This window comes from Fusarium redolens (genome assembly GCF_020744475.1).
Source record: "Fusarium redolens strain MPI-CAGE-AT-0023 chromosome Unknown BKA55scaffold_6, whole genome shotgun sequence".
Taxonomy (NCBI): Eukaryota; Fungi; Ascomycota; class Sordariomycetes; order Hypocreales; family Nectriaceae; genus Fusarium; species Fusarium redolens.
Window position 1 is genome coordinate 2,000,395 of NW_025763669.1, and position 24,689 is coordinate 2,025,083.

At 49.8% G+C, this 24,689-nt stretch overlaps 8 protein-coding genes across 8 annotated transcripts; 4 read left to right on the forward strand and 4 right to left on the reverse strand.

The window, feature by feature from the left end:
- Nucleotides 1–282: 282 nt before the first annotated feature.
- BKA55DRAFT_538115 (V-ATPase proteolipid subunit C-like domain-containing protein) lies at nt 283–1,149 on the forward strand (the record flags this gene model as incomplete). The annotated part of the gene is made up of 5 exons (XM_046190001.1): nt 283–299; nt 454–466; nt 585–714; nt 770–1,030; nt 1,085–1,149. The coding sequence occupies 5 exons, from the start codon at nt 283–285 to the stop codon at nt 1,147–1,149; spliced, it is 486 nt and encodes a 161-aa protein (XP_046051303.1).
- Nucleotides 1,150–1,714: 565 nt separating this feature from the next.
- Nucleotides 1,715–3,968, reverse strand: BKA55DRAFT_564917 (ergosterol biosynthesis ERG4/ERG24 family-domain-containing protein). Its single transcript, XM_046192514.1, has 2 exons — nt 2,169–3,968; nt 1,715–2,117 (listed from the first exon to the last, which is right to left on the reverse strand). The coding sequence occupies exons 1-2, from the start codon at nt 3,867–3,869 to the stop codon at nt 2,106–2,108; spliced, it is 1,713 nt and encodes a 570-aa protein (XP_046051304.1). The 5' UTR covers nt 3,870–3,968; the 3' UTR covers nt 1,715–2,105.
- Nucleotides 3,969–4,852: 884 nt separating this feature from the next.
- Nucleotides 4,853–6,469, forward strand: BKA55DRAFT_564919 (uncharacterized protein). Its single transcript, XM_046192515.1, has one exon. The coding sequence runs from the start codon at nt 5,946–5,948 to the stop codon at nt 6,264–6,266; it is 321 nt and encodes a 106-aa protein (XP_046051305.1). The 5' UTR covers nt 4,853–5,945; the 3' UTR covers nt 6,267–6,469.
- Nucleotides 6,470–7,461: 992 nt separating this feature from the next.
- Nucleotides 7,462–8,056, reverse strand: BKA55DRAFT_507477 (uncharacterized protein; the record flags this gene model as incomplete). Its single annotated transcript, XM_046187343.1, has 2 exons — nt 7,462–7,710; nt 7,760–8,056. 2 exons carry the CDS (start codon nt 8,054–8,056, stop codon nt 7,462–7,464), a joined length of 546 nt encoding a protein of 181 aa, XP_046051306.1.
- Nucleotides 8,057–8,806: 750 nt separating this feature from the next.
- On the reverse strand, nt 8,807–11,102 carry BKA55DRAFT_328661 (pyridoxal phosphate-dependent transferase). The gene is made up of 3 exons (XM_046185707.1): nt 10,543–11,102; nt 9,646–10,469; nt 8,807–9,463 (listed from the first exon to the last, which is right to left on the reverse strand). The coding sequence occupies exons 1-3, from the start codon at nt 10,802–10,804 to the stop codon at nt 9,041–9,043; spliced, it is 1,509 nt and encodes a 502-aa protein (XP_046051307.1). The 5' UTR covers nt 10,805–11,102; the 3' UTR covers nt 8,807–9,040.
- A 2,358-nt stretch (nt 11,103–13,460) lies between these two features.
- BKA55DRAFT_509029 (BAR domain-containing protein) lies at nt 13,461–14,983 on the forward strand (the record flags this gene model as incomplete). The annotated part of the gene is made up of 2 exons (XM_046187493.1): nt 13,461–13,496; nt 13,628–14,983. 2 exons carry the CDS (start codon nt 13,461–13,463, stop codon nt 14,981–14,983), a joined length of 1,392 nt encoding a protein of 463 aa, XP_046051308.1.
- A 1,670-nt stretch (nt 14,984–16,653) lies between these two features.
- Nucleotides 16,654–18,554, forward strand: BKA55DRAFT_508174 (uncharacterized protein; the record flags this gene model as incomplete). The annotated part of the gene is made up of 2 exons (XM_046187400.1): nt 16,654–16,797; nt 16,851–18,554. 2 exons carry the CDS (start codon nt 16,654–16,656, stop codon nt 18,552–18,554), a joined length of 1,848 nt encoding a protein of 615 aa, XP_046051309.1.
- Nucleotides 18,555–19,940: 1,386 nt separating this feature from the next.
- On the reverse strand, nt 19,941–23,780 carry BKA55DRAFT_592972 (uncharacterized protein; the record flags this gene model as incomplete). The annotated part of the gene is made up of 2 exons (XM_046195475.1): nt 19,941–21,242; nt 21,294–23,780. 2 exons carry the CDS (start codon nt 23,778–23,780, stop codon nt 19,941–19,943), a joined length of 3,789 nt encoding a protein of 1,262 aa, XP_046051310.1.
- Nucleotides 23,781–24,689: the final 909 nt, after the last annotated feature.

Sequence of the window (24,689 nt, forward strand, 5' to 3'; positions counted from 1 at the left end):
ACTCCGTAGTGCATTATGTAATGCTCCCCGTGCCTCTCCCTCCCAATAGAGTCCAGCAAAACCTTGCCGCCAACCAGACGCCAACCTGGAATGAGACCTTAACAAGCACACCTTTACCTCGACATCTTCGTCTCAAACCCCAAGCAAACGGTTCCTGTTATCCAACGACTTCATCTCCCGACAGCTTAGCTCGTCTTCCGATTACTCGACGCACCTTCTGACTCTTGAACACGATATTGTTCGATTGATACCTACTTTATCCTCAGATAAACAACCGTCAAGATGGTTAGCGAACTTTGGTACGTGCTTGCGCGCCTCCTTGCCCCCATCATCATCAAGCTCCCTATGCATCACCGGAAGCTTCAGGCATCGCCTAGCAACGCGAAAAGCCATCGGAATGACCTCGCACTACATCCTTCTTGATGATTGAAGCTAACATGCGCGTCTCTGCAGCCCCGTTTACTCGGTTAGTCCTCCACGTCATCCATGCCGTCGACGTCACCTCGCGACGCCTAAACCTCCATCGTGAGGCGGTCGACGATATCGATTCAATATCGAATTTCACATCGCTAACGATCATTTAGCCCTTCTTTGGTGCTATGGGCTGCACCTGCGCCATTGTCTTCACCTGCCTTGGCGCCTCTTACGGTACCGCCAAGTCTGGTGTCGGTATCGCTGCCATGGGTGTCCTCCGCCCCGACTTGATCGTCAAGAGTACGCGGCCCTTGGAATCCAATCCCCACGAATTTTGCGATGCTAACTTTCCCAGACATTGTTCCCGTCATTATGGCTGGTATCATTGGTATCTACGGTCTTGTCGTTTCCGTCCTTATTTCCGATGGCCTGAAGCAGGACCTTCCTCTGTTCACTAGTTTCATTCAATTCGGTGCTGGTCTCTCCGTCGGACTTGCTGGTCTCGCTGCCGGTTTCGCCATTGGTATTGTTGGTGATGCTGGTGTTCGAGGAACTGCCCAGCAGCCCCGTCTCTTCGTCGGCATGATTCTTATTCTCATTTTCGCTGAAGTCTTGGGTACGTCTTGGTTGCTTAATCTGACATTTCCAATTGGCTAACATTCTTGACCAGGTCTCTACGGTCTCATTGTTGCCCTCCTCATGAACTCCAAGGCCAACGTTGATGCTGTATGCTAAATCAATAACGGAACAGGAGCCCTGCCTTGAATGACAGCCTGACAAGACCGAACTCAATCACAAGAGCTGCTCAGGGTATGGTCGACTGAATGAACACTAATAGCGTTGGCAACTTTCCTTACTCCTTGTCCCGAACATGGACGGTGCAGTAGGGGTTGTTAACGCTGGCGTTGGGTTGGCACGGTTTTATACCTGCCCCTTTTGCGCGCGATCATGGAATAATGGACTTGAGCTACTGTTTTTGTTTTCTATTATGGGAGAAGAGGGGCTGGGACGAAATAGGAGGATGGTTTCTGTAAAATACTCTCAACATGCGTGTTATTCTCTGGGTGGCTTCTCATCATAGACGGTGAAGGGAACTCGAGTATTAGTGTATGCTATTGCCAATTGTTCTTTTTTTTGTACTGGAACTTAACGTATATGTCCATTTCATACATCGTCAGGTCAATTGAATAGCAATCTAGCATCTTACAAACACATACTTCGCCGATTGTGACGGGCAACGTATAAGTCCTGAGATAACTGGAACACACCAGGTCGTTGCAAGTGCTCACGACATCTGTTTCACAGGCGTAATGCTCAATAAGAGTATATTAATACAGTAATTTAATATAGTATCCTCGCTTGATAACAAGTATGCAAATGCGAGCAAGTAAAAGATTACAAGGTCTAAGAACCCCCCAAAGCAAGTTGACACCTTATACAAACCAATAGAGGTTGATGTCTACAGCTTTCTTATACACCCCCTTCGTATTACGTCTCTTCATCTCTTCGTGTGTGGGTTTCCCTTTTTGTCTCCCAGACATGATACCGGTTTTTGTTTCCATGTACACATTTCCACTGACCAAAACACCTAGTGGCATCAAGAGCCACTGACTGAGAATAATAAATAGGCACTAAATGACCCTCGGGGGCGGAACGACTCTGAATTGCTCCCGATTGGCGTCGTCGACTCCTTAGATAACGTACTAAGAGACTATTAGAATCAGGGTTTGAGCAACGTTTTGGTGGAAACCTACAGGAATGAAAAGGTAAGGTACACGTCGCTCATACTCGAGCCAAGCGTCACCGTACTTGCGACGGCAACGGGTGATATCTCGAGCAGCACGGTGAGCGATCATACCGCAGAAGAAGACTGGATAGAACCAGGGAAAAGGGCTCTCGAAACCTGTAATCAGACCCCAAGAAACGGCGAACCACACATCGGCGGTATAGTGAATTTTGCGGGCAAGACCATACCAACCGTCAACCAGGATAGTTCCCTGAGGGGTGACAATAGTCTTGGGGTTGTGGATGGTCTGCCAGGGGACTTGAGGAAAGGTTTTGCGTAGGACCAACTTGCCCTTCTCCATAGCGCGGAAGCGGTTCTTCTGGCTGTTGCAGCTATCCCAGACCCAGTACCAGAAGAGGTAACCAACGAACATGGCAGCGAGAATGCCGCGGTTCCAGCGGTACACATCAGGGTGATGGTTAGCTAGATAGATAGTGCAGTGACAGTAAGAGAGAGGAACGCCAGCAAGGTTCCAGAAGATGAGCATGAAACCCCACTTCTCATAGTACATATCCCAGGTGGTGATGATGAGCTCCTCTCCCTTGGCACAGGCGTTGGCGTAGAGGAAGTGAGCCATGACGAGGAACCAAACCTCGCCAGAGACGTAGCCGTATTGCTCATACTGGCGAGCGGCGGCGCCAAGACTGAGGATGAGGAGGATGTACCAAGGCATGCGAACCTCGAAGAACATCTTGAAGTCGAGAATGCCAAACAAGCGGGGGTTCAACTCGGCGCCCATGAAAAAATCATAGATGGGGTAGCCCGTCATGCGGTGCTGCTTGCCACGCCAAAGAGCAGAGAAATAGGCTACAAAGCTGACAAGAAAGCCACTGAGGATAGCAACAGACAGAAGAGGACCGAACTCATCAATGGCAGTGTACAGAGGCCAGATACCAGAGAAGTGTAGAAATGCAAGGCAAGCGAGAGTGGTGTAAAGACTCCAGTAGGCGCTGCAGTAGTAGGGAAGCTGCTTGCCGCCCTCATGAGGAAGAGGCTTACCATAGCCCCAGACACCGGGGAGGAGGCAGTAGAACGCACCCTCAACAATGAGATAAGACCAGTACCAGGCCCAGACCTGGAGGCGGGGGAATGCACCAGTGTAGACCAGATTGACGAGGTGAGCAGCGAACTCGCCCCAGGACTGACCCTCGGCACGGGAGGGAAACTTGCCATCGTAGTAAGTGGCGCCAATCCACATATACCACATGAGTATAGGGAAGAGTATCATCATGGCAGCGGTGCCCAAAGAGCCACCAAACTCGAACTCTCCGGAGTAGTCAATCTTGGGGTCCTGGCCAGGTCTCCAGCCATCGACTACATTGGGGTCTTGAGGGACGCCCTCAGTCTTCTCCATGACTGAATTGATTGGTGCAGCGCCAGAAACATCGTTGGATGTGGCATGACCGTTGGTGGCGTGTCCATTGGTGGCATCACCGTTTGAATGGCCATTGGCATGGCCGTTGGTCTTGCCATTGGAGGCTCGATTGACAGCTCCCATGTTGTCGGAATCTGTGTCCTCGTCGAGCTCTTCGGTGAACCTAGCGGTGCGTCGGCGAGTAGGTCGCGAGATACCCTCAGCAGCAGAGTTTGACTCGGTTTCGACGTCTGAGAGAGGCTGGGAAGTCTGGCGGCGATTTGAACGTGAGCGACGAATAGGGGTCTCAACCATACCCTCAAAGAGTTCCTTCTTCCTGGAGGCGCAAAGTTAGTCCATGATGGAAAATTTGGAAGTAAGGAATAGGGACGCAAACAAACCTGGGAGTTTGGCGTAGTGAATATCTTGAAGACATCTTGAAGGAAGGGCTCGGGAGAACCTTTATATAATGGACAGTTGAACAGAGGCAGAACCAAGAAAGAGACTAAGAAGCTGGAGCCAGGCCTTGAGAGCCTGAACCGTCAATCAGGCTGTGATCACACAGACTGAAGACTGTGCTTTTCCCACAGTGCGCAAGACAACAGAAAGAAGCAATCGGACTGGACGCTTCAGATGCACTTTGAAAAGCCAGAGATGCAGCTGTGGACGTTATGCGCGCCTCGGAGACGGCACGGCAATTCGAAGGAACAGGGGGCGGTGATGGTGTCTTGGGGTGGAAAAGACTAGGGCATTAGATAAAAATGCCCAATTAGGTAGACAGTATCCGCTGTAGGTTTGGCGATGATACCTATATCCCGACGTGAAGGAAAAGCAAAAAGTCAAGTGCAAAATATCCAACCCAAACAATGGAGAGAGAGAGAGAGAGAGAAAGTTGGTGGAGGGGGGGCGTGTTGCCAACAACACCCAAAGTTGCAGTTTGCAGTTGCCGTCCGTCCCCAAGTGCAATTCTCGCGATGGGGAATCCGAATAAGAAAACGTGTTGTGCTATTGGCGCGCTGCAGTTGGCCGTTCGGAGCAATCTCCCTCAGGGGACCCAGCCAATCAGTAAAGAGGTCTGACAGGCGATCCATGCGTCTGGAAATTGAGGTACTTGTTGTGCTGCAGAGTCTTCTGCAAAGCGTCAGGTACTCTGCCCCATCTGCCCCAGAAAATTCCGAAGGCCAATCATCAACACAACGCTAATGCACGATTCGTATAGCGATTTGACAGGGGCTAGCCTGCTATTATTCCGTCTGTCACGGACCCCAGATAATGCGTCAGTCTTCATCTTTGAGCCTCATCGCTCGCTTGGATCGCCCTAAACGTACTGATCCTCCTCTTACACGCCGACAAGTGTGACAAGGGTATGCTATACGAATCGTGCATGAAGCTAAGCCCCGACTTTATCAACGACAATCCATACCTACACCTTGAAACATCAACTTCCTCCACAAACTTGACTTACTTTTCAACTCGGCATCATGATAATGTCCGCTTCCCGGTCTCGAAGGTGATCCATTGAGGGGTTTACTCAACTCTTTGAACGGTTCTGTGTGTTCCGGAAGCTCAAGAGGGCTACATCGTAGCGTCTAAGCCATCTTCATCCTTGTCAAATGTTCCTGTGCCGTCAAACCTCGGCGTGATATTCTCATGATGTGGCTCTTTGTGGACGTCCTGATAGGTCTTTCGTCTCGTCTCAGCCCAACAACTTGGTCATTCGTGCTCCGAATTGCTCCTTGACGCTATACGTTTACCCTGACGGACCAAGAATCCTTGGTTTAGTTCTCCCACCTTAGACGAGACCTGCATCTATCCCGATGCAACTGGGTTCCCTGAACTTGATTCTATCTCTACCGAGGACATAGGATCAGTCACAAAGTGTTTGACACACTGTAAGAGTCTGATACTGGCTCCATATTGCTGAGATGTGCTTTGATTCTTTCTTCCCAGTCTTGATCCCTGCCAACTCGGGCCTACTCTCAAGCCTTTGTTCGACCCAAGGAGAGGTCTTCAAGAGGTCACGCAGACTTGGTAGAAGTACCTTTCCTTCTTTTCAAGTACTCACCACTCTTCGTCCGACTGATACCACGATTATCCCACCTCCCTCTTTCTGTCTCGTCCGCTAACTCTGTCGGTACATTCGCCCGTTCGTTTTGCTCACACCAGTCATCTTGTTATCAGTTGTTCTATGCCCTTCCCAAGTATCCGTACATGGCTGTACTTTTGTGAACACAGTCGAGACTATCTGAGTGAAGTACACTAATAAATATATTTGTGACTAATGATCACTATAGCTCCTGTACTTTTACTCTATTTGCCTCAACTCCACACTCCCCTTTCGTGGACGTTGTATCTGTATTGCTGAATGATACATTAGTGTATTTCTCTCAGATGCCGCTCGGATTCGTTTGTTTGCTGTCCTTATTTAAGTTGCAGGCGTTGCTATTTGTAAAAATAAAAAAGAGCTCTCTTGGTTACTATGGTACAACTCACCACATCAGCTGGAGCCAGGGCTTGCCAACCGAAACCCTTGCATATCATTTCCCACTCCTGGAACCGACATTTCCCATCGCTGGATGTATTCGTGACGGATCAACCCCGACCTGGACTTCCTCAATATCGCCTTCATCCATCACTGCCCCCCCTTCAGATCACTCTCATAGTAGCCTTGATCTGTCAAATGACAGGAAAGCTCAGGTTCCAGGTCGCTAGTCGTCTCTTCATTCTCCGTTACTGAAGCCTACGTGCGTTTTTGCGTGAGCTATATGCAGCATCCTATCGCAAGGGGCTGTGAACCTACCAGGGCTACTCATGTCAAGTCGCCACTAGGGGCTTTTATTGGAATACAGAATCGAGATGCGAACATTCTATCAATCACTCAAGTGACTAGAGTACTTCGGTAGCAATAGCACGGCAACTCCTTACGAAGCCGTATGCTTCACGTCGCAGTGCCACAGTAAAATGGTGAATGTGAATATTACCAAGACGCAAACGCATGAGGGACTGGGTTTCCAACACACAAGACACAAAGCTACGGCATTATTTTGCCTGAGGTGACCCCGTATCGGACAGTTCAGTGCTCCCTCTAATACTCCAGCTCCTCGCAGTCGCTGAGGCCCAGAGTTGTACGCTGCCTCAGAATGGTACTCGTGGCAACAACACCGAGTGAGGAGTCTTTTCCAACATCTAGAGTTGCGGGCCATGATAGCTTTTTTCTGGTCGTGTCTACCATAAATCAGCCGATGCATGGCTTCTGCAAATCAGAAAACAATTATAAAATGTGTTTTCATAAGAGTCACCAGTCGAAAACTAGCGAGTTAGGCGGCAAGAAACAACCGCCCTCCATAGAAATCTATATCTTCGATCACAACAAACTGTTACCTAAAGGAATCGTGTCGAGATAAACGTCAAGTTCTTCAGGGACAACCCATAAATCTCTCAAGGGTAGTAGGCGTGCACTGCAAGTTTTTCAAGATTCTGTGGAATCACTACTATATCGTTCAGGGTTAGGTATTTCAGTCGCTAACAAGCCCAGATGGCCATGTCAATCGATGTGGTGATACGGCCCCCTTGAGTGCAGTAATGGTTTTAGTTTCGAGGATGAGTTGCATGCTCAAGTGCACAGCAGACGCAGTTCCGATGTAAAAGAATGCAACCACCTCGGTCTACCTTATCCTACACTCGAGTACAGAGCAACAGCTTCGGTGCAAACAAGAAAGCATAATACAACTGTCAACATTCACAAATAGTATTCACAAATTGCAACGTATAAGTAACTGCTGATGGTGTTTATTAGGAGTATCTAGTAGGACCTCCCTTTTCCGTCCAAGCCACAACTTTGGGGTATCATATTCTCGTCATTTCATGCTCGTCACCCTCCACTGGTACCAATGTTGGTGTTGTTGGTTTACTCGCGACGCTCGGCCTCGGCCTGCTTCTGGAGGTCGTGCTCAACACCACGCTGGCGGGTCTTGCCCTCAGCACGAAGCTCGTCGTAGTGAGCCTCCTGTTCCTTGTTGCCGGTGAGGTTAGAGACGGCACCACCAAAAGTACCCTGGACACGGTCGCTGATGCCAGCGCCGAGATCGCTGAGCTGACCCTTGGCCTCCTGGTTTCTACCCTCGAGATTCTGCTCATGGCCAGCCTTCTTCAGGGACTATCGATCATGTTAGTAAAGTAAGCATGACTCGAGTTATTCATCTTACCTCGCTGCCGATGATTCCACCAACGGCCTCCTTAGCGGAGCCAGCGGTCTGGTTCCAAGAACCCTCGGTGCGGTTGGGGTCATCTTTAGCGGCGGCACCGGAGCCAGAGAGGGTGGCACCGGGGAGCTTGGCGGTAGCGTGGGAGGCATCATGCTCGGCCTCGGCCTTTTGCTTCTTGAGGTCGCCGGCGGCCTGGTCGCTGGTGTTTCCAGTAAGACTGCCAATAGCGCTCTGGACAGCACCGGAGGCGGAGTCGACGACGGACTTGAGAGTGGAAGGTTGGGGGGTATCAGACATGTTGATGATTGTGGGTTTGATAGGATTTGGGGTTGGTTTTTTTATTTGTGTGTGTGTAGGTTGAAGTTCTTGATAGTGTTTGGGTCTCAAGGATGTTGACGAAGGAATAAAGTCGAGTCGAAAGGCGGGAGGGGAGAACACTTTATAGTAATTTGAAGGAAGTCCATCACGAAGAAAGATATCTCACCAAGGCAACTGCAATGGTGCAATGATGTCATTTTCGTTGAGAATGCAGTGACGCGCCGCGCACAGGTAGGCAGAGGTGGAAGAAGCTATTGGCGGGTAGTAGTTTATGACGTCAACAAAGGAAGGCAGCAGATGCACACATGGAATTCATCCAACAAACGCCAGGAAGTCGCGTTCCACGTTTAGGAGTGGGTGAGTAACGTAATAATATTGGATCAACCCCATCACTTGATGCCGGGTGTTTGTACGGGAGTGTCAAGATCGAGATTTGAGGCAATAGCCACCTTACGTTCACAAGTGCTCTTTTGGCCACCCATGTGATAATCAACATTCAAGCAAACCTCTGTGACTGTCGCTTATCAAACACTAACATAGAACATTGCGTCAGATATGGTACCATTTTAGAAGATAAAACGTGGTCAACATGCGCAATAATGAATGGTCATGTCTCATTCTGTGCGACTCTAGTCTTTGATCTCAAGCCAAACTCAACTCCGATTGTTTGTTTCATTTCCAACAGGCAAAGCACGTTCCAAGTGCTTGATGTGAATGAGAGGCGCCTGTTTATCGTCCTTTGATCCATTCCATAAGTTGCAAGCCCCCTTGACCAATGACTCCTTATTTTCGTCCTCAGAATATAAAAAAAAGAGGTATCTCTGATATTACAGTATGCTATACAGACACAACTGAGCCTCGCTTCAGCCGGTCATCTTCATTAACGTCCTTGATTCATCCAGAGTGACTGAGATTGAACATGAAACTCGGGGTGAACGGATAATCATCATCATCACAGCTTGCTTAGTGCTGGCTCCACTGAATGGTATTGAGGTCGATACCCTCCTGAACGAGCTCCCACAGAGGACTCAGCTCTCGGAGGAAAGTGACACGCTCTTGCACCGCCTTGAGGACATAGTCAATCTCAGCTTCAGTGGTAAAGCGGCCGATACCGAATCGGATACTGCTGTGAGCGCTCTCGTCACTGTTGCCAAGCGCACGTAGAACGTAGCTAGGCTCCAGCGAGGCCGAGGTACAAGCACTGCCCGAAGACAGGGCAATATCCTTAAGAGCCATCAGGAGAGACTCTCCCTCGACATAAGCAAAGGAAACGTTGACGCAACCGGGGTAGAAGGAGTCGGCAGCACCATTCTGTGTTGTGTGCTCCATAGACAAAAGGCCGTTGAGCAGGCGATCTGAGAGGTACTTAATGCGCTTGGTGTCGTACTATAAATAGGTCAGTATCTCATGTACGGAGATATGGACAAGAAAAAGATTGAAGGACGTTGTAGATCAGACAGAAGCTTCGATCAACACGGCCGGCCTTGTCACGGGCCATTCAGAAAGCCATGCATGTGTAGAGCAACTCATCATGTGTACAGAGGTTCAAGAAAGTTATGAGTACTTACAGCCATCTCCTCCTTGGCGATGCGGCAAGCCTCGCCAAAGCCGGCGACGAGAGAGGGAGCAAGAGTTCCGCTTCGGAGACCTCGTTCCTGACCACCGCCGGTAATAAGAGGGTCCAATCTGACCCTAGGTCGTCTCCGGACATAACAGGCACCAATACCTTTGGGACCATAAATCTTGTGTGAAGAAATTGACATCAAGTCAATGTTCATGGCGTTGACGTCGAGAGGAATCTTGCCCACAGCTTGGGCAGCGTCAGTATGGAAGAAGATCTTCTTGGATCGACACAGCTTTCCGATTTGCTCAATAGGCTGAATCACACCAATCTCGTTGTTGACAGTCATGATACTGACAAGGGCAGTCTCGGGTCGGATAGCAGCCTCCAGGTCCTCCATTCGGATGAGACCGTTGTTCTGAACAGGGAGATATGTGACCTCGAAGCCCTCGTCCTGGAGATGGCGGCAGCTGTCCAGCACGCACTTGTGCTCAGTCTGTGTTGTGATGATGTGCTTCTTCTTGCCAGATCGACCAAAGAAGCGAGCGACACCCTTGATACTCATGTTGTTACTCTCGGTAGCACCGCTGGTAAAAATGATTTCCTTGGAGTCAGCACCGATAAGCTTGGCGACGTGCTCACGCGCATCCTCTACGGCCTTCTCACTCTCCCAGCCATAAGCATGTGTGCGCGAATGAGGGTTGCCATAGACGCCGACATAGAAGGGCATCATTGCATCGAGAACTCGAGGATCGACGGGAGTAGTAGCCTGCATGTCGAGGTAGATTGGGCGCTGACCCTCTTCCATAACTGCTGCTTGCTTCAGGACCTCTATTCGGGGATGATTAGCCTCAATATAAAATAAATCTCGCTCATTTGGCAGAGCGGGAAAAGATGCACTTACCAGCCATTGGGCTAACGCTAGCATTGGAGGGAGTATCAGGAGGAGGGATATCAGCAAAAGCCTTCTTATCGAGCTTGATAGCCGTCTCAACCTGAGCATTATCCCTCTTGGTCTCGGATACATATCCACGTCGTGATGTGCGCCTCGCCACGACAGCTGCGCGAGCCATACCTCGCAGAGGGGCTACAGTAACGCGTGAGGCTGGGCTCAAGCCAACTCGGCCCGCCGAGCGCAGGGCGCATGAAGCGATGTTGGAAGACATTATGGATTGAATGTCTGGCAGTTGCAAGGACGAAGAAACGTCAAGCTAAGCCAGTGGAAAGAAGAAAAGAAGAAGTGAATTTTGGTGGAGGAGGCGTTGAGCTCCAGGTCCAAGATTTGTCATTAGCTTGTCGGCTCGGGGCCCTCGGTGATAAGCCTCCGGCAGATTCGGCACAGCTATTGGTTGAAAAAGCCGGGGGCGGCAGAAGGTGCGCTCTTTAGGTCTTGGGTTACGGCGGAGGACAAGCCGAACCCGTTTTTGTGAGGAGAAGATGGAAGAGTCATTGTTTCGTGGCGAGAAACATCTATCAATTGACGAGAGGGATGGATGCGACTTTCTTAGTAGGGCCTTCCAGGCGTTATGTGCTCTTTGTGCATTCAGAGCCTCAACCTCAGGATACATTCAGATCTCATTCCTGGTGCGGAGGGCTAGGTTCCTGTTGCGGTATAGGCGGAGTTTTCATTGAACCTTGAATTCACCGAACCTGACAGGTAAAATCACGTGCCAAAAGTCTGACAACACCAAGCCCGTCTACCCCGCTTCGGTCGGCATCACTAAACAACATCAATTACTTTAATAATAAGAATTATATACTTAATGGCTTCTGAACAACGCGATTTTGGTACCGAAATAAGCGGAAATCGCCAAAGAAATCATGAATTTACTCCTGAGCAAAGAGCAGCTATGGTGGCGGAGGTATATGCCGGCAAATCAATGAGACAAGTTGCAGCCTCCTACTCCACTGATCCCGGGACAGTCTCCCGGACAGTCAAACGGTGGAAAGAACACCACAACAACGTCTCTAGACCACGAAAAGGGCGTCCTAGGAAACTCAGCGCGCTGGAGATTATAAGGATTAACTCATTTATTAAACGGAACCGCTCAATTACTTGGAATGAAGCTTTATTGGAGCTTGGTGTTGAAGTATCAGCCCGGACACTACGTCGTCGGTTAGAGCGATATTGGCGGCGCAAATGGAGGTCAAAGAAGAGGATTAAACTGTCAAAATACGATGCAAAAGCACGGCTACAACATGCGCGTTTTTGGATTCATCGTATCGACGAATATTTGCTAGTAAAATGCCGTTAAAATCCACCCCTTTCAACGCTAACTTTCTCAAAGATCTGCTTTACAGACGAAGTCACGGTCTCGAATGCGCCGAATAATCCTGACGGCTGGGTCTTTCGCCGGCCTGATGAGAAATACCGTACGGACCTAGTTAATGTCCAGCAGCATATTAAACCGACTATTTCCATTATGTTCTGGGGAGCTATCGCTAGAGACAAGCAGTCTTATCTTATTCCTATGACGAGAGATATTACAGCAAATAAGAAGGGATATTCAAGCTGGTCTTATTATAAAGCCCTGACGGAAGGTCTTCTTCCTTTTATCGATGAATTTGAGCAATTTCAGCAAGATAACGCCCGGATTCATATCGCAAAACAGTCAATGGATTGGCTGCTGTTACATGGGATTATTCCCATTAATTGGCCGTCTCATTCGCCTGATTTAAACCCTATTGAACACATCTGGAAAGCTTTGAAAGCCAAGCTTCGTCGGATACACCCTGAATTCATAAGATTGAAGAATAACAAGGCCGATAGAGCCAAGTTGATCAGATGGTGCCAAGAGGCGTGGGCAGCCTTGCCTCCCCACCTGATTTTGAAGCTGACGACTTCGGTGCAAAATCGACTTCGTGCAGTCATTCGGGCACGGGGATGGTATACAAAATATTGAAGCCCTGATTCAGGGCTATTGATTGATATACTTTACGATTAAATTAAATGAATATTCGTATTGCAATTGCTGTTTATGCAGTTGGTGTTGTAATAAGGGTGATTGGAAGTGGGGCTGGTGTTGTCAGACTTTTGTCCTAAAATTTTACATACATATTCTCTGCATGTGCCTCTCCAGGCGTTTCCCCATTCCCCAAGGTTGAACTATCTACCTAGTATGTAAAAGAAAGGGCTCGTGGCTCGGGCCCAGCGCCTTTACGACCTGACCTGTAGCCCAAGTGAGATTGATCCCTGAAAGCTGTCAAGAGTGACGCAACGCCCATGACGCAGTGGACGTTGTGGCTGTAGTCCCAGAGGCTCCTGCAAAATCCGAAACCTCAGTAAAAGACTGCTCCGGTCAACTCAGAGTTTAGCAGGTATATTATATGGTTCAGGGCAAAATCCACGTTACCAGAACAATGAGATCACGTCTAGATACTTTGATATACTCCGTACCAACCTATTTTTCCTGTCAGTCTGATACCACTTAATAGTCCCTGACTGCCATTGTCATCTCAGATTCCCCCATCTGTCCCTATTATTTCTTCAACCTCCTGATAGCCACAGCATCGGAAACCGGCAGGCTTGGCAACAAGGCAAAGGACAGGCTGGGCAGCAAAAAAGGTCCAGTGAGCGAACTTAAACCTGGGAGCTAAACTAAAACACAGCCACACAAGTGGACGTCACCGTTCCACGACTCACTCAGTCATGTTCTGGGCTGTCCTGCCCTGTCATAATCGAGAGCTTCATAAGTTTTCTCGTCTAACTTTGGCGGCCTCGCGATCTGAGGCTTTTCGCGATATTCACTCTTCTTCTACCTACCACCGACTCTACTCCTGCCCTCACTAGAATAGTCTAACAACTATCGCCTTGCTCTCATCATGAGCTTCAAAGGCTTCCAGAAGAGCCTCACTCGGGTAAGCCGTGCCCCTCACTTGATGGTGCCTGGATTTCCAACATGTCTCGCGCGCACAAAACGCCCATTTGCGCGCGGCTGAAGAGTCAAGACACGCCGTCATGATTAAGTACTGACATCTCTTGCTTTTAGGCCCCGCAACAATTCAAGTCCAAATTCAACATTGGCGAGCATACCAAAGATGCTGTCTACATCGACGCCGAACGTCGTTTCCAGGAACTCGAGACTGAGACCAAGAAGCTCCACGATGAGTCCAAAAAGTACTTCGAGTCCATCAATGGCATGCTCTCCCATCAGATCGAGTTCAGCAAGGCCATGACCGAGGTCTACAAGCCCATCTCGGGTCGCATGTCTGACCCGGACTCAATGAAGATCGAGGGTAACCCCGAAGGCATCCGTGCTTGCGAAGAATACGAGGCTGTAGTCAAGGACCTGCAAGAGACGTTGGCCCCCGAGTTGGAAATGATAGAATCTAGGATTATCCGTCCCGCTAACGAGTTGCTCGACGTCATCAAGGTGATACGCAAGACCGCCCTCAAGCGTGAACACAAGAGACTCGACTACGACCGACACCGCACAACCCTCAAGAAGCTGCAGGACAAGAAAGAGCGCACTGCCAAGGACGAAAAGGCAATGTGGAAGGCCGAAGGAGACGTCGAGCAAGCTACCCAGGACTTCAACTACTTCAACGACCTCTTGAAGGACGAGCTACCCAAGCTATTCCAGCTCGAGCGCGAATTTATCCAGCCCCTTTTCCAATCGTTCTACTACATGCAGCTCAACATCTTCTACACACTTCACGAGAAGATGCAAAATTGCGATATCGGATATTTCGATCTTACGCTCGACATTGAGGATGCTTTCCACGAGAAGCGCGGTGACATTCAAGAACAGGCCGAAGCCCTATCCATCTGTCGCTTCAAGACTACTGGTCGCCCGCGGCCTGTGCGATACGGGGCCAAGCCTGCCCTCGAAGGCCCCAAGCAGCCCGCGCTCCTTACACAGGGAGGCGAGGGTTCCAAACCGTCAAGCAGCACTGTGACAAGCCCCAAAATTGGTGGCTATCAACGCCCCGCCTCGACCGCCAACGACGGTGCCGCTCCTCCGCCGTACACTCCTCCAACAGGCGCCAATGCAGGCCTAGCCGCCATCGCCGCTGGCAAGAAGAAGCCCCCGCCTCCTAAGCCTAAGCCCAAGCCCATGCGCCTCACGGCCCCAGGAGTCGAGACTGTAACGGCTCTTTACGATTACGCTGCGCAGGCCGAGGGCGATCTAAGTTTCCGAGCGGGTGACGTTATCGAGATTGTTACAAGAACACAGAACGAGAACGAATGGTGGACTGGACGACTGCAAGGCAAGGAGGGACAGTTCCCAGGTATGTGCTGTTGGTTATCGAGATCTTGCCATGTACTAACGGAGAACAGGCAACTATGTCCAACTCAACAGCTGAAGAGCGTGATCGTTGCATTGGTCACCAAGGTGATCTAATCCGTGATAAGACTTCCACTACTTCGATACCTGGACACGAAGCGAATCAGCCCATCAAACTTGCTTACAATAGACACTCATAATTCAGAGAGCAGCATCAGCCGGGGGTAGATATTAGGAAGGCCAGGGCGCATGAATGAAGCATAGGAGGCCGAGACGTGAAGATGAAACAACAGTCCGTGGTGTTTGCTCGATGTCCTGGAAACGAGATGCAAGAACCCTTCGTTTCTGGAGATGCAAGGAACCTCTGTGGCCAAGGAAAAAGATGGGGCATTTCTGGCGTTAATGGATAGGGCTTTTGTTGTCTGCAGAAGCAGATAATACAATACGACTATAATTTCAATCAATTGATGCAGGATAGCCTTGTAGCTTCTGATTGTGAGCCATTGGAGAGTCGGGCTTGTATGAATAATGGGCCTTGGTACATATTACCTCTTGCAGGAAGCATTTAGCCACGTGAGACAACATGGTTAAGCTCGCGCAGTATACTCTATACGTTATTAGTGAGGCATGGGTCTGCATGTTAGTTGCTACATACATGCCAGAGCCTGCTTTCGTCAAAGAATCACGACGTATCAGATTTTAATGAGGTTGGATGAGGCTCAAAAATGGGGTTGGCCCCCAGGGATCTCAACAGGGCACACACACACCATCAAAACATGCATGTTACATACATGATAGCACATCAAGACGTTGTGTAATTGGCCAATCTTGGAATAATGGCTGAATGGGAAATCGATACTATCAGCAGGTACCGCAGCCTGATCTTGTAGCTGAATACTAATCACACCACGAACAGCTGCTTCAGGGTAAAATCAGGATATTCATGAGAGTTGTTGTTGAGCTAAACTCAAAGCCAGAAACTGCTGGAGACTGAAAATACCTGCCTGTCTGGTTCACCTTGCCGAGTCTGTTGGCTTGTGGATTATCTACTATACTTCTTTGGGTTGAACCGCCTTATGTACATACAACACCAGCAGAGCCTCATCCTTCACTTTCTGGAACAAGTTACACCATATTCATCGTTAGTAAGACAATTAGTTCAACTGCGCCACGAGACTAATTGCTTAGTACAACAAAGGGTCAATTAAACCTGTTGTAGCCCTGTCTCTTATACGTTATTGACAGACTCTGAAGACGCATGCGTAACCTAGACTCTACACCATCTCGATATCCTCGTGACTTCGAGGAACTGCACATCGAGGTCAAGCTTTGGTCACCTTGATCTAAATAGAAGCCTGTGGCACTATCCTCGAAAGATGTAGCACGCGAGCCTAGACTCTTCTGAGCAATCGTCAGCTACAGAGAGCCTCATTCTTTGCAAAACTTGCAAACACCAACCAACCACGAATTTCTAATTCGCTATGATTGCTCCTTTTTGACTAATCGACTTTGAGAACACAGACATGGGGCGTCACGAATTCGTCGGCATGCCTCGAAGCGGGGGTAGGCTCCTTGGATGCGACAAGGCTGTGAATCTTGACTCGGGACTCAGGACTCTTGCGGCTCTGCCCCCTCTTCTCCTCTCATGAGGGACTTAATAACGTCCCTGGGCCGCTGTGAATAGCGTCGTACCATGTATACGGCTCGGTATATCTTTTCACTTGTGAACATGAACCTACGCCGCTCAACAGAATCTCGTCCCCTCGCTCTCGCCTCGCAACATCGCCATGAGCATTCTCAAACTACCTGTCGAGATTGTTTCTCTTCTCGTTGAGCTACTCAATGTTGAAGACGTTTTTAACATGGCTCTGTCCTGCAAATCTTTAAGCTACATTCTCTACGATAGACGAATGTGTCGCCTTGCACTCTTGGTTCGTCCCAGTCGCTTGTCTTGGTGAGATAGTCCCCGCTGACAACATCTCAGAAGGCACCGTATTCCGCAGAGGCTCAGGAGGCGCAGTCTACCAAGGACTTCCCAAGCTCATTCCGTAAGCTTGCTAAGCGGCGAATGGCTGTTCGGGCAGCGGAACCATGGATGGTTGCTATAGTGGCCATGGCAGATCGTTTCATTTATACTAATGGACACTTGTGCTACACTGTTAATAGCAAGCATCTCCGTGTCCTCAACACACTCGACAAGGAATCCACGGCTGAAATAATAGTCGATGTTCCACTACTTCTCAAGCTCGCAGTAAGAGACTACGATCCTCAAAGACCGCATACATTTGAACCCCTTTACTACGCCGAGGGTGTTGTATCATGCCTCGCCACTCAAGTTCTCGAAGATTCCACTACATGCGGTTGGCTTGTCATCTTCGAGCTCAGAGAATCTCCCACATGGGTTGTCGTACAAAGGCCGTGTTCAAGACACCCGCTCTTTGTACGCAATGACAAGAATTACCTATTCTGGGGTTCAAAATCACATGCCAGACTCGATGGTAGCTACAGATGGGGTATTCACTGCCTCAATCTCCAGACTCGCAAGTGGGCAGATTCGCAGCTGATTCTATGGGACCTTGACGGGGAAAGTATAGGGTCTGACATCTGCTTTGAAATCATCGATGGGCAATTTTACTGTGTTTCGAACACGTTCAGAACAGCAGCCGATGATGGAATGCGTAATAACTTCTATCAAGTTGTGAGGTTTCCTGTGGACAATGCAATCCATGAAAGGTGCGAGAAACCTCCAATGCGCAACCTCTGGCGTCTCCATGACTCAGAGGGCGCAGTAGATGAGCGTTGGACTTCGTTGCAGCTCACCAAAGACGAGACAACAGGTAATCTCTTCATCGTTGAGACTCGAAAGGAGTGGTTCCCGGGAAATGCAGGCAGCCAGAGGACGTGCTACAAAAAGGAGCTTCACTTTGATAATCAAGAAGAAGTTCCTCGGCCAGAGCCCTCTCTACCCACTCCGCCTGAGTCGACCGTGGACAGCCTCGAAGAAGAGGAATGGAGTAGCGAGGATCATATTGAAGAACGATCAAATGAGAAGATCCACATTGGTGATGGTCCGTCTGATGCCAAAGCATACACCCTCCAAGAATGCTTTGTGCGTTCATACAACCCATCGTGCAATGCTTTTATTGATCTCGTTTCTGAGGCTTATAACCCTAACTCGACGTTGCAACTCCGAGTACAGCCCAGGAAACAAGAACCATCAGTCAATATATGGCCACGAGACCAAGAAACATTCCACCACGATAATATCTCGGCTCAGCTCCAGGGCGTGGTCAACCCCATCCAACCTATTCAAGGAATCGAATGGTCTATGGATGAGCGAATCTTGGTGTATTCACCAACTCATATGGCATCCGGACAATTGAGGCCAGTCATCCTCATTTCATTCGATCCAGAATATGTTCTTCAAGGCTTGCCGAATTATGGAACACAAACTCAAGGTGCAAATGGCCGTTTCGGTGCCTCTCTTCGTTCGGAAACAAGTAGCGGGCAGAAAGGCATACTATGGTCATCAAACCAGGGTTTTGATGAGTCTGCCTCACCAGGAAAAGATGATCCCAACGCATCTGCCAACTTTGTCAGATCACGCCCCTCGCTTTACCAGACCATGAGTATGGGTAATGGGAATGCACATGGTTTTGATCTCTCATACCCATGCCCTTGGCGATGAACTCATGTGTGTGGAAGAGGCCTCGATTCTATTGCATGGCCTTGAGGCCTTCCATAGCGCTGTCAGGGATCACCGTAGAGCTACACATTGCTACAGACATGAGAAAGTATAATCAATAATATTAGAACCTCACAGGACTATGCGGGACGCCCCGGTCGTACAGTGCATGCTCGGCAAAGAAACAAGAAAATCCATGATAATCACGACATATGCAAGTGATTCGTTCGTGAATGTATGTAAAGCTTGTGTACACTGCAGCCTCATGGAGAAGTGAGTTTAGGCAGCGCAACCTCATACGCCAGACCCAGGTGTAATGACAGGTTTGATGACACGATAACTCACTATAGGCTCTAATTGATGTATGATTTCTTCTGGCAGCTCTGTGCAACCCTTCTACGAGTCATAAGAACATTAGAATGAAGAGCCTCAGCTTCTAGTTTGATGGTTCGCCTGAAGCTACGCCAGCTTTGACAAGGCGACTGCATCCGTCAATGCCGCAAAAAGAGATCCGATCCTGTCACTTGACATATGATTGTAAATTCCAATGTGATAGGTAGCTTGGTAGCCAGTAATTTCTACTGGAGCTTGACGAGTAGGAACCCCGGGTCAAATCTAACAATACATCCTCCTTATTCAATGCAGGTTTTGAATAATGTGTATAGAGCAACCCTACGTCTCGTAAAGATGAGGCGAGCCAAATGTGGGAAATTGCAACACTATATGCCAGCCAAGTCGTCGCAGTGTATTCCTCGGTCGATCCATCTTCATAAGATGCGCAATCGTCGGATTGGGGCAGTCGATTCAGCTGTCTTTCGGTTATGGTCATGGGGACTGGCAAACACTCGAGGGGCTGGGAACTGATATATCATATGATTTTTTATCATGGTCTGGCATGAACAGATACTCAACATGACTGCAAGTTCGAGATTGAGGGCCGATAGTGTAATGCGCGCTTCAAATATGTGTAGACACATCCCGTAGAGTCATAAATGAAGAATTTGAATGCTTGTTCACCCTCATACATCTTCGTTGTACATGTCCACCCTCCCTTGCTCTCCAGAGAAACCCCATCCAGTCTCTCTTCTGCGCTCCAACTTAGAACAAGACACGAAAATCCCTCCCCGAGACATCCAGAAGCCACATCAAGATGTATGCCGACGCCCATAGGACAAAAATGAGAAAAAAAAGCCAAGGTAAAAACCCGCCCATCGACGGCATTTTGGACCCAGGTCCCGAGACCCCAGATCACAATTCAACATCCAGTAATAAAGATTAAGAAGTACATGAGCTCATGAGCGTATAGATCCTCGTCTACAACGTTTTTTTGGCAAAAAGAGACGGCAAAAAATAAATCAAGTCGTAGGCATAGACAAGTGTTGTTATCGATTACTTCTTTCGACGACTGAACATCTTCGATAGGCTACTGCTGCTCTCCTCCTTGGGGGGTGGAGGGGCCATCACAGGCTCTGGCGGTGGTTCTGAAGTGCGCAGAAATGCTGCCAAATCTGAGGTACGCGAAACATTCGATACTGCATCTCGAGGCTCAAACTTTTTCATAGGAACACGACGTCCAGAAGAAGCTGAGGAGGCAGGCTGTGAAGGGCGAGATGAGTTCTCACCGGTGGGCAGCCCGTACTTGTCATATCCAGATGGAACGTTGACCTGGATGGGGATATAATTCCTGAAGCCAGCACGGCTACTAAGAGATCGAGTGTCGTTGCCCTGAGGTGATGCAGGCGCAGTGTTGGAGTGATTGCTCTCCTTGCGAGTGAATCTCCCGATCAGGCTCGGTGCGCTCGCTTTCTTCTTAGGTATCTTTTGTGAGATCGGTGTCGTAACAGGCTCCGGCGGAGGCTCGTAGTTCATGAGAAACTCTGCCAAGCTCTCCTCCTTCTTAGCAGGAGGCTTAGGCGTTGCAAGCAAGACCTCGTCATCCTCGTCGTCACTAAAATCAATGGCGTAAGGGTCCTTGACACGACGGGTCTTGCGTTTAGGCATCATATCGTCTTCATCAAACATCTTACTCGTTGGAGCAGGCTGTCCCTTGTTCTTCAAGAGAGCCGTGTTGGAGTTGATAGATGAGTGGATAGAAGGCATTGATGACTCGGTGCCATGAGTCGAAGCCTGGCTGTATCGAATATCGGGAATGTTGGCGTCAACGGCCTTACCACCTGCTGGTTCTTCGGCACCGGTTGTGTCCCAGGGTGCGATATTATGAGGAATGCGGTTGCTATTTGCGCCTGGGGGTCCCTGTCGGATAAAGTCGATTAGATCCGAGCTGCCACTACGGGACTCGACCACAGCATCACGGGGCATATATCGATTCCGATTGCTTGCCGATGAAACACGACGACTATCGAGGCTGGTCTTGCCGGGGGTATTTGGGCTGCTCACATTTCGAAGTTGCATAGGACGACTGTCTCCTGCGGGACCAGTAGATTTGATAAACTCTGCAAAATCCGCAGTAGATTCGCTAGGAACTCGGGCGTCTCTTGGGGCAGCAGACATACGTGGTCTGCTCGGGTTAGGAGATGGCAATGGCTTCATTCTATCGTCGCCAACCCGGTGATGGGGAGATGCCCTCTTCATGTCGGTTGCCGCAGAGGAAGACCTGGAACGGTTGTGGGCACGAGCATCATCATTCTTCATGGATCCCTTAAACACCGAATTGTCGAGTGACTGTTTGTGCTGTCGCTCTCGTTAGCTCAGGACTCCTTCAGCAATGCATATTTTACTCACATCCATGTTGCGCATATTCTCAGGCGTCAGCGTATATGTGATGGTTTGGTTGCTCTGGATCAGTTCTTCAAAGTTACGGGCCATGGCTGAACGGCTACCATTGTCCTCGGAAGTTCGGACAGCCTTAAGTCGACTCGTACCTGAGGAGGCTGATGAGCCTGAAGTGTGAGTTGGTCGAGGGGTCTGCGCGTTTGCTCCATCTTCGTCCGAGTCCCTTGTCCTTGATCGCTCTATGGATACCATGCCAATACTGTGAGTGGGAGAAGTAGGAACCTTGTCATTTCGTGTAGCATGTCGGTTTGAGTAGCCTGAGGGCTTTCGCAGAACTTCAGCAGGCTTCTCAGGGACGGCTTCAGAGGTGCTTGCGGGACGCATGGATGCCACCTTGGTGCTAGATGAAGATTGTTGAAGAACAGGTGAGTGAGGTGGGGGTCCAACAATAGTTTGAGGTCGTTTGGCCTCGGTGGGAGAGGCAGCCTCAGGAACAGTTGGCGTGGAAGGCTGATAAGCAATATACTTGTGAGATCTCTGTTCTCTGGTTCGATTTCGATCCATCTCCTCGTCAGACTCAGAGATTGTTGCAGCACCTGGGATAGAACCTCGCATGGCATCAACCGGAGAGCGGCTCTTGGGACCTGGGCGAGTTGAAGTTGCAGGGGAGTTCTGAGCCTGCACATCAACTGCGCTGACGCCATTGGAGAGACCACTGCTTGGAGGTATGGTCAGACTTGCCCGGCGGATACGGTCTGCAGCATCAGCTGAGGGCGAGCGCGACCCGCTGGGGCTCTTAGGGCCAGCTACATCGATAATGCGCGCTGAGTGCACACTTGATGATCTCCTGAGTGGGAACGGACCACCAGTATCAGACAGGGCTGGCGAAGAGCTGCCAGCTACTGACACTCGGGCTGATGTCAGGATCTCTGCCTTCTCGTAAGTCGGATCCTCGTCCGCGATCTCCTGTCTTGACTGAATGCGACTGGTTATAATCTTTGACAGCCGCTTGCTCTTGGGAGCTACTGGCTCCGGAACAAGCTCGTCTTTGGGCTTGCTTCCATCAACCTCCTTGGGCTCCTCGCTGCTGGTTTGTTCAGTCTTGGCTTCTTCGACAGGTTCTTGTTTCACCTCAACGGCACTTGTCTCGACAGGTACAACTTCCTTCTCCTTCGATCGCTTAGCAGCAGTACGATATGGTGATGCGCCGGGTGTTGGAAGCGAGTTTGAGCGCTTGCGACCAGCGAAGTCAGGAGTGTTAGGTTGCGACAAGGTTGGCGTAGGAAGGCCCTGAATAATTCCCAGGGGTAGGATCAACAAACTCTTAGGTCGGCGCCCTCCAACTTCCTCCTCGGCTTCCACTTCTTCGTCTTCATCATCACTATTGTAGGCCAGGCCGGGGATCTCGATTTCATCCACATCGTTACTGCCCATGGGAAGCGCTATTTGAGAGGGCTCAACAGCTTCAGCTTGTGCCTCAGCTTCTGCATCACGGGTTGGGACCCGACTTAAAGCGGGTGAATCAGTGAACACACTGTCTTGTCTTAGATGGCCATTAGACGCCCTTGAAAAGGGGCGGCCATTTAGGTCGATCACGGGTGACCGCATCCGCTTCTTCCAGCCCCTCCACAATCGCCCGAGTGTTCGGTCGAGAGCCACCCTCTCCATGTCTTGCTCTTCGACTACAATGCGGTCGGCGACATCGGCGGGGTTTCGGGTCCCTTCATTGATCTCCTTCTGGTATTTGGCCCGCAATCTGTGGTATGCGGCTTGTCCCGCGACAGTAAGGGTGAGCTCGCCCATATACTCCAGAACAGAGGTCAGGAAAATTGCAACAGCTGGTGAAATAACGTCGGAGACAGACTCGTTGGCGCCTAGCTCAAGATTCTCCTGTTCCATGTAGAGGTCCTCGTCTTCCTCCTCCATATCGCCCAGGGAAGAGTAGACCATGCACCTAAGGCGGGTGCGCTTCCAAACCAATTCCAGGTCCCAGTCACGCGCTTTGTCGCCAGTAGGTGGCACATAATCTTCCTCGTCACCGTCACCCAGGTATTCACGTAGCTCCTCATCGGCATTGTTGACGGCATCTTTCGCTAGCTTAGGTTTTAACACCTCAGATACGGCAGGTCGTAAGTTGGCGAGAGTAGTAGCGTGGGATTTGGAGAGGAAGTTGAAAAGTAGCTGATCAAGAAAATTGTTGACAAGCTGTAGCGCTTCTCCCGAGACGAGCGCAGGGTCGCTGGCTGGCTCAATACCGTGCTGATCATACCAGGTATCAGCGTGACTATCGTGGTCGTTTGTAACGATCTGAGAAGCGGCCGAGGTGGCGATGAAGGCCGCTGAGGGTGATACAGCGAGTGGTGGCGACATGAGGCTGTGGGCAATTGTTGAAGGTCGATCGCTGGAGATACTCTGTGTCCTAGATCTCACGTCGCGGGGAGAGATGATGCCGGAGGTAGGCCGCGACACGGCCAGGTCGCCATGAGAGGTCGCCATGGCTGCGATCTATATATATCGGGGGTAGACCTGCAAAGGTCTCCCAAACAATGCGTCGGGGACAGGGAAGTGGTCGCTGACCGGAAGTTTCGTTTGCCTTGTACGAGGCGAGCCGAAATAAACTCGGACGGACACAGAATTAGGATTGTGGCCCCGGCTCTTGTTCTATTCTACCAACGTGCGAAATGTTGGGGGAGGGGAGCGCGATTCGAGGTGGCTGAGCGGCAATATGTTTGGTCGATGAGTGAACCTGATTTCTGTTAATTGACAGTCGCAATGGTATTGCAATTTGAAGCACGGAACAGAGCGGAAAGTAGGGACGGAGAGTTGCTTTTTGTGTAACACAAGTCGCAGGTTGTGCAACGAGTCGACCACTGGCGAGACAATAGCTGATGGACACGGGAGCGCCAGACGTCGCGAGCCGACCGATGGCACCAATTCAATGAATTGCTGGTCGACAGGAGAAGCAGACTGCCTGGCTACCTTGACTGTGCTTTGTGGGAAATGAGGAATGGATGTAATAACAGACATACCTTGCAGTATAGCAAGAAGACCAGTAGCGATGCCAGGTGGGTGGATTATCGCAATGTCGCAAAAGCAAGCAACGTCAAGAAGCAGTCAACGAATGACTGTAAGAAGTTTGAAGACTAACAAAAGAGAGGTTGAAGTCAAGGTGAGAAAGAAAAGGTAGGTTGGAGGAACGAGGCGTGTCGATCAGGTCTCGGTCCTCTCCTGTTTGCTCAGTTGATTTGAGTTGAGTTCAGGTCAGGTCAAAGTCGCGGATTTGGCTGCTGCTAAGGGTCTCGTTCAGCCGGCGATTGTAATTGTATGCAGCCCCTGGACCCAGAACAGGCAAGACTGAGGACGGACTGGAAGGCTTCTGTTCTGGCTCTGGCGTTAGAGGTTCGG